Source organism: Toxorhynchites rutilus, chromosome 3 (genome assembly GCF_029784135.1).
Source record: "Toxorhynchites rutilus septentrionalis strain SRP chromosome 3, ASM2978413v1, whole genome shotgun sequence".
NCBI classification, from domain to species: Eukaryota; Metazoa; Arthropoda; class Insecta; order Diptera; family Culicidae; genus Toxorhynchites; species Toxorhynchites rutilus.
Window position 1 is genome coordinate 66,934,316 of NC_073746.1, and position 12,249 is coordinate 66,946,564.

At 39.5% G+C, this 12,249-nt stretch overlaps 1 protein-coding gene across 2 annotated transcripts in view; it reads right to left on the reverse strand.

Annotated features, from left to right (window-relative positions):
* Positions 1 to 465: 465 nt before the first annotated feature.
* The window catches only part of LOC129779399 (angiotensin-converting enzyme), a 338,274-nt gene continuing 326,490 nt past the window's right edge, over positions 466 to 12,249 (reverse strand). For both annotated transcript variants that reach the window (XM_055786844.1, XM_055786843.1), the window contains exon 11: positions 466 to 837. In XM_055786844.1, the coding sequence (XP_055642819.1) occupies positions 516 to 837 (322 nt within the window). In that variant the 3' untranslated portion in view covers positions 466 to 515. The remainder of the gene's footprint in view (positions 838 to 12,249) is intronic.

Genomic DNA, 12,249 nt, shown 5'->3' on the forward strand with positions numbered 1-12,249 from the left:
GGGATTGAACCCACCGTGCAAAGAGTGTCGGAAAGGGTTGATTGCTTGTTAGGTTAAAACTAATGGTGCCCCGCTGACGTATGTCATCAGGAAGTCGGACGCGACAAAGGAGATGCCCAGTTAACGGGCTCGGATCGTTGTTTTCGCTGCCGTCTTGGGATTTGCTAAATTGGATCGAATTGGCGATGATACGGTGCACGATGCGTAGATAGCGAGATGTGCGATTTATTAGATTTTATCTACAGCTGTAGGTTTATCTAAGGATTGCGTGATTGAGTGTGTGTTTCCGGGAGAAGGGTCATGTACTTTGGATGCGGGTTCTGTTGTTATTGTTTCAAATCCATTCATATGACGAAGCAAAACAACATGTAAATTGAAATTTGAGTGAAGCTTAAGTATCAGAGCTACACATGATTCATAAAATTTCTCAGAAGTAATCAACGCAATCAACTATTTTTTTCTTGTATAGAATTTATATTAACTAAATCTACGTAACATTTCTGGCCATCAATAGATCAAATTTGATGCAAGCGCTGCATAAAACCATATGTTAACAAATATAATGTCACAATCAAAGCTCCACTCAACTGCAGCTGCACACCGGCGTTGTAAAACCCGCCATACACCTGAAGATTGGCCGTCTCGATGCTGTGCTTGCAGTAGTCCCCATCGTAAATCCATCCGACGAATTCGTTCGTGCGGAGATTTTCATTGCGGAGCCACTCTTCCAGGGGTCGGAAGTATTCGCGAAGTGCTGTGCCATCCAGTCGGCCTTCGCCGATCACCTCCTGTAGGACTTGCTGCCAGGGTTGGGATGTTCCCCGTTCCATCAGCTGTCTGTGAAAATAAAATATAGTGTCATGAAAATAGAAATTGAAAATTGTATTTAGTATGAATATATTAATCTGTGTTGTGGTAATATCTCTGCAATTCTAATCTTGTACAATTTATCAATATTTTTAGATTGACCTCCAACATTTTCAGGTTCAAGACTCCAAATAATTTGGTTTAGATACTTCAAAACACCTGAGGATCGACTCGGTTAATGTTTTTGAATGATGGCCTCCCACACCATCGATGATCATTTGATGGGTCTTCTGATGTTATCGCCTAATCCAATTCTATTAATGGGACATAAATATGCTGCTTATGGTCACGGAGTGGTGTGTTTTATTACGTGGGCAGTATATCGAACGCCTTCTGAGAAGATTTTGCTGTTTTTGATCGGGGATTAAATTTAGTCAGCTGAAATATGAGGCACTCACAAGAGACGAGCACGAATGCAGCAGTAAAATGTCGCTAGCACTCCCTCGGACGCAATATGTTTTGAAACACGGTCGGGTGCATTGAGACTGAGAAGCACTGCTGCCTATATAAACGTTTTTTTCTTACAAAAACAATTGCTAACTATTATCAATAAAGACCTATATGTTCTAATTCAGGGATGTGGGGATGACGTTTTGAGCAGGCGCACAGTGGTCCCTGAGAAAATTTAGGCGGCCAAAACTCAGATTTTTGAGCTAAAAATTCAATTTTTGGTAGACTGGGATTTTCGGATACGTTGAACTACGGATTATTGAACTATGTTTCACCAAAAAAACAAAAAGGGGGGAGGGGCAAGGGGGCAAAGTTCAAAATTTTCAGTTTTTATCGTGTTGGGTATCAAAGTGTATTGTTTCGGATACGCTGAGTTCATTTTCAACTTTGTTCCACCAAAGAAATCAAAGTTTGAAATTTACAATTTTTTAACGTTATTCGTAATTTTTTTTCCAGGCCTCCCTTCTAGAGATGCACCATTTTCACTACTCGGTGCCGCAGTCCCTAAATAACATAAAAAAATTGTAACCTATAAAATATTTTTAAATCATAAAAAACTAATAAAAAACTACAAATACTACCAGTTTCTGGAGAAATTACAAATTCTAACATCAGCCATGCATCTTCTTTATTTGAAAATCGGTCCACCATATTGTTTGTAGAGCCCCATTTCTTTACTAATTTACTAACAAATCTCCCAATTTTCTTTCGTAAAAGCGCTTGCAAAGTTGACGAAATGACGTTTTTCCTATAACGAAGTCGTATAATGAATTCCTCACGGGAGTTCAGGCAGTTATATCCTGCCCAGTTGTTCTTAAATGATCGAACTAATTCTTATTACATAACTGGGCATATCCACAAAAAAATATTCACGTTATTAATTAAAAGGCAAAACTTCCAATAACAGTTATTTCTAATTAACATTTCGGGTTAATATTGAGAAAAAAAAACCAAAATGGAGGATTCCGGGTGAAAAATTCAAGTGCTGAGTGATAAGAGACACTTTGAGGAACACTTTCGTTAAAAAAGTTTTTCGGGGAAATGCGGGGCGATTCTTATAAGTCCATCCGAAGCAAAATTAAACTTCCTAAATAGTACTTATTTTGTGTGGAGTTAACACATACTACAACCAACCGAATTTTAAAACCGATAACAAATGCAAATTCTCCGTTAAAAATGCTTCAAGAAACATACTGATCCAAAAAAAATCGTTCAAAAACTTTACCAAAACACATGTTAGAAAAACACACGCGAAATAGTGGCACTGGCGAGTATGCGAAACTGGTATCTTATCGCGTTGCCAGGGCAATGATGCGCACGTGGAATGGGGTGAAACAAGTGATCCTAGATGTCTTGAAGATCATAGAATATAGGATAGACTATAGGATTTTTTTATGCAACTTCATTTTTTGGGTTTTGGCCGCCTAAATTTTCTCAGGGATCACTGTGGGGCGGGACAGTCCAATAAGTTCGAGATGTGGCGCCCAGAACAGTTGCGCCCGACGGAGTGTTAAAAAGACGACATTTAAACGTTTATTAGCTAACCATCATGTGCTCCCGTGGCCGAGTGGTTAGCGTCAAACCTAACATGCCGGGGGTTCGGGTTCGATTCCCGTTCTGGTCGGGGAAATTTTTCTTCAAAGAAATTTCCTCTGACTTGCACTGTGGTCACGCGTATTCTAGAGTTTGCCACTCAGAATGCATTCAAGGCGTGTTATTTGGCATAGAAATCTCAACTAAGTACTAATGAAAATGACGCAAGTAATACTACGTTGAGACGGCGGAGTTCCTCTAGGAACGTTAGTGCCATATAAGCAGAAGAAGAAGAAGAAGAAGATTAGCTAACCATCAAGCTAAGTCAACTGAAACTGTTCTGTATAAAACAAAAATTAGTTTGTTTTTCAAGATAATCGATTTTTAGATTTCGTATTTCTACGGGGTGGAACGCCCAAAATCCAATACACCATTATGTTTTACAATCTTCCATCATGTTCAACACAGCTTGAAAATTGCTATCTCGCAGAATTTGTGCGATTTCTCCCCGAAATCGAGGATTTGAGGATTCAAGAGCAGGATTTTCACGTCTTCAATCGTAGGTAGTTTCATTCATCGTCGAGTTTCTGAACCCAAAGGCCTTGTAAAATTATCTTGACATGAATGGAAAATAAGAATATAACCGGCCGGGAAGGCTTATTACGCAGCGGAGTGCGATCCACTTTCTCGGTTGTTGATCGTCCCAAGATATATAATCCCTAGAACGTGTTCTTTCACCTCTTGGATCGTCTGGTTGCAACGCCACTCAATCGTCAGCTTCTTATCCTCCAACGACGATCGTTCGTTTGAGACTCAATGATCGATCCCGAATCCAGTTTTTGAACGCATGTAGCGGACCTGCTTTGCTTGGTTGACGGCTCCTTCAGCAATACCTGTGTGGACGAGGTAGTCCTTGCAACGTTCGATAATTGATCCACATACTGGAATGCAGGTGAGTAAGCTGCCTCAAAGGGCCTGGATGCGTACTCGTCCGGCCTGGATGAAGGGTCAGTTTGGAAAACGTAATGCAATACGTGCTTGTCAATAACTCGAATCCAAAATTGGTGGAAAATTCCGCTTCGAAAGCCACCGATCGTTCCCGGAACTACTAAATTACTGCTGTCACCGAAGTAAAAAAAATCGGCCCAGAAGACCCAGGAGGCAACTCAGAGGATGGCGACATTTCATTTACACGGCTAAGACCAGGCGTATCTTGACGGGTTTGTTTGGACGTGCAACAACGCTGAAATCGTCCTGCTTGAAAATTTATCCAGCCTCGAAACGAACAAACGATCGGTTGTTTTCTGTAAAAAGTGTCTAGCTCGACGAATTTCATCCGACTCGGACAGTTCACTCACTGTGACTCCAGTTATTTCCATAACGAAGTACTTGTGCATCACGTCGTGCAGCTTCTGGTTCCTAAGTTGCCGTTGAAAGCCTGAATAACTTAATATTGCGAATATGCGAAGCTCCCCGAAGTCCGTTGAAAGTCCAACCAAGGTGAGACCTGACTGCGATTGGTTCATTGATGTTCACAATTTTTTGTTCCAAAAGCACCATCAGATCGACATTGTTAATTCCAATCTAGAATTCATAGTTTCGCTTCTTTTGTGCCGTGTACAGTCCCTGAAGATGCGGATATTGATCTTTTTGAAATTCCCGCTTCTTCATCGTTTGAACCAAGTTCTCTATGGAAGATGTTATCTGCCCACAGAGGCGATGGTGTTGCAACTTTCCGCTAACTCTTGGCGCATCGGAGAGGCTCCCCTCAATAAGCGTTATAGACGATGTTCGTACAAGTAGACGGAAGTTGTTACCGATCGCTATTTGTAGTAGAGTGTAGTCGGTACAATCTCGAAGAAAACTGAAGGCTGCTAAGTGGTGTGAGCGCGTTGTTGTTTTGTAGTGGGCGGCGCTGTCTGCTCGAAGTAGGCTTGATAGTTACGTCACGGTGCATGAACGGTAATGATGCTTGCGACAGTTTCCAAATTGCAGGATATTTCAAACTTACATCTATGTGCCTTCGCAGACAGTAGACCAAGACTGCGTTGAAGAAGACTACACCGGTGCAGTGAACAACGACGATGTACCACCTCCTACACCCAACAAACGTTAGGAAGATATCATCATTGGCATAAAAGATGCTTTTTATTAGGCCATATGAATAAAAACAAAATTCAGCTTTACTTCACTTGAATCGCACAGTCGAGCAGTGAGATTGAGTTTTTACTACGTTTGGTATGAATAAAAGTGACAACTAAGTATTTACTTTTCGAAAATTGTAGTTTACTTGATTTCGAATGAATAAAACAGCATTTATCAAGTATATTTCGTAATTATCAAGTGTGTTCATGGGCATACTTTGCTTCTGAAACACTTTTATTCGTTTTGATATCATATTCGGTTTATGTTTCATGCTGTCATTTTGCGCTCATAGTTAAACAAATTAACATGTACTCTGACGCGTTAGACATTCCGTTTACACTTGTTTGTCGGTCTTGAATTTGCAAAAAAATCGAATTATCAAAACTTAAAAAAATACTCAGATAGGGAGATGACAACAATTTAAGTAGTTGTATAGGTTTAGTCACGAAAACGTAATTTTTTAACAAGAACTTTTCTATCCAACTATTGGGAAACCAGAGGTGGAGCGTTGCAAAACTAGTGTTTATGTTTCTTTTATATTACTGTGATTCCTTTTTGTTTACTTCAGCAAAATAACGAAGTTCAACGTCCCGCGAAACCTGAACATTAACACGTTGAGTGCCACGGTTTTATAGCCACTCTAGGAAATTTTCAAACGTATTAGGGCCACCGCTTCTTATCGTAGTAGAAGGTATTTTGTTCGAAAAGGAATGCTTATATGTTTTATGCTTATATAAGTTACCTTTATTATATGTTATATTGTCGATCACCGGTGACTGACGCAACCTGAGCGAAAACTCGGTGTCAGTCACCGGCGACTGACGTGGCAGTAACGTGTTAACAGAACTGAAGGTGTCGAAGGAAGCAGAATATCTTTGTATCCCTTTGGAATGGATAGGTCGTTGAGATACATTCAATCGATGGTCTTAAAACTGCTTTTTTGCCTACCACTACATAGACAAATCGGGAAGTAATATACCTGGTAGTATATTTGCTTTGCGGATCACAACCCAAAACAATCTGTTGACGGATGTTTGACAAAGTAAAAGCTATGTTCGAATTCCGAAAACGAAATCAGTAAAGTAACCTGTTATTCATACGAATTCAAGTAAATACTAGCAAAGTTTACTTTACTTGAAAACGAGTAGAATAAGTAAATACTATTTTTATTCATATGGCCTATTGTGTTACATCGTCGAACTTGTTTTTAAGATTGCTCATACACTGTTTGAACCAATCAAAATATTTGACTTTGAATTTGATCAACGTGTACTAATCAAATATATTTGACACGAAACACCACATGCAAACATTCAGTTATTGAATTCCTACAATTTTGTTTCGATCTGTTCGTCAAACCTGACAGTAAATGATTACGTTACGTTAAATATTTCAATCAAATTTTTCCCATTTTCAATGCCTGATATTATTTGCCACAATTGATAATAAAAAAGTGATAAACAAAATTGTGTTTGTACGAAATTCAAACCAAACTTTATCAGTCAAAAAGTGTCAAATATTTGAACTCCGAACAAACAGTAAGTGAAATGTTTGTTTGTATGGATCTCACACTGAATGTCAGCTTGGAATTGAACCCAAAAAAGAAATCCCAAACGATGCCAAGCAGAGATTGAAACAGGACCTGCTGGATTGTATGGCTGCTCCACATAACCACTGCCGTCATGCCAATGCGCGAGAATACTACACCACATTATAAAATTAGGGTGGATCTTATAAGTATATATAGGAAGTATTTTCTGAGCCATAAGTACCAAGTCCCTACGCATCAAAGCCGCATATAATACACTCGAACGACAACAGTTATGGACATTCATGAACGAACACGGCTTTCCTCGAAAGGAGACAATACTGATTCAGGCAACGAAGAACGGTGAGCGGATCTCAGGCGATCGGTCGAAATCGTTTGAGACTCACATGGGACTTCGGCAAGGCGAACCCGGTTGGACCCGGTGGAGCAGGACTTGGCAAGAATCGGTGCGGCCCGGAGTTGAAGAACTGCATCTATGGCCGGATTTATTCACGAAGGAATGTTGTGAATATAATCTAAACTATTCATATGATGTTGTAAATGGTAAATTGTAAATAAATAAAAAAAATAGAAAGGTCTGAGCCTAGGGGCACGGACGAAAGTATCTGTTAGTTTAACTCTTTTGAAGTTCAAAATAGTAGCCCTGAAAAGGGCCGTTTGTTGTATGCACTCATAACCTTCAAACGGTTTGTAATGAACAAAGAAAGATAATAAGCTTCTGGCAGGAAGTTCAACTGTCTAACTGAAAATGATTAATAAATATCAGTGTGACACATAACAGGATTGAATGGTAGATGAATTATATGTGGATCGATAAACAAAAAAAAATTGTCATTGATTACATTGAATATGAAATTTATGGTTCCCGGAATAAATCGCCACAGAAAACGACTGCAACAGAAACCACCGCTTATAAAATGTGTAGTAGGCTATAAATATTGTGGCGCGGTATTGTATTTCAAAACAAGAATTAACCGGGCAAACGTATCGCCCCAGGCAAACGTAACGCCCCGGGCAGACGTATACCGTCCGACGCTCGCTAGAGCTCGGTCGGACATTGCTAAAGGATCGTATCCTATGTTTCAAACTAACCGGGCAATCAGTGGATCCCAGGTTTGCGTGCGAGACACCGCCGCTTCCGACGGCGGGTCGGCGGTGGACTCGGATTGCGTCATCTTGGCGGCATGGGCCGCCTCGATTCCTTATCCTCGCCAAATGGGGACTTCGTCCCCATTACATTGTCCTCAGAATAAATTTCGAAAAACGAGAACAAGAGAATAAATTTATAATAGAAATGTGAGGCACATGATGTTTTTCCCGCGCCAAATATTTCTAGCCTACTACACTTTTTCTAAGCGGTTGTTTCTGTTGCAGTTGTTTACTGTGGCGATTTATTCCGGTCACCGAAATTTATGGCGAAGAAACGAAAAAACAAGTTGAAAACACTCACGATTTCGTGATATTTTGAGGTAAAATACACATGGAATCTTGAAGTTGCTTTATTTTTAATGGATAGCTCTGGTATTGATTTCTTTCCATTGTCTTATTTTTATTATTAGTCTTATTCTAAGGCATCGAGAGCAGTAGCTATTTCGGTGAAATAATGTTCGTTTGCCGAATATCACAATCAAGTCGTGTTGATTCTACTGCTCAATCTATCATAGAAGGAATTGAGTCATTGAGAGTTATTTAGAGTCATGAAGAATATTAATATTTCATTTCGTTTCATTTTTCTGATGGGATGTAATGCCGATCTCAATAAGTCTTCGCATGATAATCGCTGCCTCCTCCTAATTAATGAGCCATCACTGTATGGGTGACACTTTCTTCGTTGCTTTGATGAAATCTTGCATGAAGTTTGAGTGATGTATGAAATCTTGCATTTGATTACTTTAACATCTTGCTAATTTGTTAGATAGAAAGAAATATTGCACACCATTTTGTGTTACATACAACGTTCATGGGAACGAAGTTGGAAGAAAGAATGTATAATACATGATTTACCTTCGCATCCGCTCGCAAAACATACCTCTTTTATTTGTTAAATTGTTCACTTGTTTTATTATTTTCACGGTTGATGTCCCAGGCGAAAACAATGCTGGATAAATTTGCCGTCCAATGGTATATATTATAACATATATCGTAAGCACGATTCTGTGTAATATGCATTTGAAAACTCTTAATAAACATTACATTTTTCATAGAGGGGGGTCACTATATAGAAATCAAAGACGTAGCTCTACGTCAATACTGATCGTATGGCTTCCTCATGCACAAATTGGAGTATCATTCTAGTATCTAGAGCAGCCTTCGTCGCTAGGCGTATGGATTTCAGTAAATCGACGTGAAATTGATGATGTGAAATTTTTGTATACATTGCTAAGGTCGTTTGTAAAACACTTTGGGGGTTATTCTGAGAGTCAAGTCGGTATAAGTGACATTTTTCTCTTCGGAGTTATATGACAATTCTCACCCAATTCTATGAGTCGAGTGACTCGGAAGTACAATGAGAAATGAAAAGAGTTCATTGCACCTGGCATTTTTTTTAATTACGCCGATTCTCAGAATACAAACACGTGCGCAAATTGACTCTCGGAATAGACTCCTTTATGATAATAATCATCAGCATGTGTCGAGCGAATATTTTCGTTTTACAATACCAATAAAATAGTGTCCGGAGGTTGGTTGACAAAATAAACCTTTATTTTAATTTTTTGCCTTGATTTTTCGATACAGATTTTTTCACTAAAAATACACATATACAGATTTTTTCAGTGATTTTTTTTAGTGAATTAAATGTGGCGACCATGACAGAAAGAAAGGAAGACAGAATGACAAACAGAAACCCATTTACAGCCATTTCATGCCAAAACGATATAGGGGTTCTCAGATTTTCGTGAAAATTGGTATTTTTGTTCCTTATGGCAAAATATTAAACCCGTATTTTTTTCTTTTTTCATCAGGGTGCCCATTTCCATATTGGGGTGGTTCGAAAATTCAATTTTTCCTTCTTTTATCTAAAAATGCCTTTTTTCAAAAAAAACTTTCAAACCACTGAACCGAACGCATACCAAATTAAAGCATATTAGCTATCCTTTTTTGAAAAAAACATTATTTTTGCAGAAGGTTTGAATTTTGTTTTCGTAATTATTGATTGTATTGGTTTTTTATAATTTTCATGGTCTCGGGACCAAGGGCGTTGTATGTTTGTATGTTTTTTTTGAAGGCTGAGGATTCTTTACATAACATATCCAAAATTTTGAGATTTTATATATTTATTATATATTTTTATTCTTGTTCTTGAGCTATGATTTTCTAAAATTAACCAATGGTCTGAAACATCTTTTTCCCCTTTTTTCCAAAAATGATTTTTCAAAAATTTCAAAAACTTTTGAACTACTGGGCCGATTCAGATAATCGATACATCAATTGAAAGCCAATGAGTGAGTGCGCCTAGAAGCCATACTTGGGTTCTAGGCACATAGATGTGGTTTAGTCGCACAGGAATATTGTACGAAAACAGAAAACATGTTAACTTTGAAAAAGCATAACTCAGAAACGAAAAATAACACCTCTTTGGTATTCGGATATGTTATGTGAAAAAATCTTCAGCCTTCAAGCAAAAATATAAAAAAATATGACGCCCTTGGTTCCGAAACCGCGTAAAATATGCAAAACAAAAATCAATGAAGATTCTCGAGGATAAAAAATTCAAAACTTCGAGAGCTTTGCGGCATCCCTAAATCATGTCCGATTGAGTTGAAATTTTGCACAGGTCATTTTCTTGGGCCAATAAACAAAATGTACATGGTCGGTTTTTGAAATTTGACATGACAATTTTCGCTGCCTAATGTACATGTTTATGGTACTAAAAATTGTAAATTACACAGTAGTAGTAGCCATTTAGGCGTAATATTATTTTTTTCTGTTCCATTACATTGTGGTAAAATACACAGTAGTAGCCATTTAGGCGTAAGAGTATCCTTCCTGTTTTTCCGTTGTTCAGCAGACCAGACAGCGCAGACAGTTGATATTGATCTTTGTTGGGTTATTAATAGCACAACAGCCCGGTTTTTCTTGCAGAGCAGCGCAGTTGTAGTTGAGCAGACGTAGTTATTCTATAACAACCCAAAGATTGTCAATTGAGGGCCCTGAGTTTGAACTTACGATCGATTGCTTAGTAAGCGAACGCACAAACAAATGGCTACGAAGACCCCCTTGATGTGAATGATTTAGAAGACTTTTTGAGGAAGCCTGAGGATGTTTACGTTGGTATCGTTGGTTCCGTCAAGCTACCAAACTTTAATGATTTGATGATCAATTTCCTCAATTCGTTAAAGTAGGTAATAAAGGGTGTGTCACATCAAATTGCATCACGGAAAAAACGCTGTAGAAATTTAATTTTTAGGAATTATATCTTCAGCTTTCGCTTATTATCAGATAAGAGTGTATAGATCACGTTGGCCATGCTTCACTGTCATTTTTTCGTAAATTTGGAAAAATGTCGTCGAACGAAAAAGAGCGTCGTGAATTAATCCTGCGCACTCATTTCGAGAATCCGGAGTTGTCACATCGGGACATCGGTAAGATGCTGGGAATCGTCCAATCCACGGTCAGCAGAGTACTAAAACGATACTTCGAGAACCTAACCATCGACCGGAAGGTGAAGAACGGCAAAAATGGATGCTCCGTCAGTGAAAAAGATCACAAGCGCGTAGTTAAGCAGTTTAGACCTGATCCGAGAAGTTCGGTCCGGGATGTCGCCAATAAGCTGAATTTGTCAAGTTCATTCGTCCAGTGGACCAAGCAGCGGGAGGGCCTGCGTACATACAAGGTTCAGAAGGCTCATAACCGCGACGAAAGGCAAAACATGGTGGGGAAGACGCGAGCCCGGAAGCTGTACACCGAAATGCTGACGAAGCCGCATTGCCTGGTAATGGACGACGAAACCTACGTCAAAGCGGACTTTCGTCAGCTGCTGGGCCTGTTGTTCTTCTCCGCAGAGGACAAATTCAGCGTTCCGGAGGAGATTCGCAAGCAGAAACTATCCAAGTTTGCCAAAAAGTACATGGTGTGGCAAGCGATCTGCTCTTGCGGAAAGCGGAGCGCCCCCTTCGTGATGACCGGCACGGTAAACGGGCAGGTTTACCTCAAGGAGTGCCTACAGAAGCGCTTACTACCACTATTGAAGCAGCACGAGGGCCCGACCATCTTCTGGCCGGATCTCGCTTCGTGCCACTATTCAAAGGACGTGTTGGAGTGGTACGAAGCCAACGGGGTCACCTTCGTGCCAAAGGAAATGAACCCGCCCAACGCGCTGGAGCTTCGCCCAATAGAGAAATATTGGGCGATTATGAAGCAGGCCCTCCGGAAGAACCCAAAAGTTGTCAAATCGGAGGCGGACTTCAAGAGAAAATGGATTTCTGTTAAAAAAAAACTACAACCTGACGTTGTACAGAACCTTATGGACGGGGTAAAGAGGAAGGTGCGATCATACGGGCTTGGGCTCGAAGTATGAATAAAGAGAAAATTCCAAAAGTTGTTTAATAGTTTTTATTTTACTGTCTAAAATTTTCAAAAGGATCGGTCTACTGGGCGAATTTCTACAGCGTTTTTTCCGTGATGCAATTTGATGTGACACACCCTTTATACATGGCTTGGATAACGAATGCAGGCTACTCAAAACGAATCTCATAGAGCAAAAA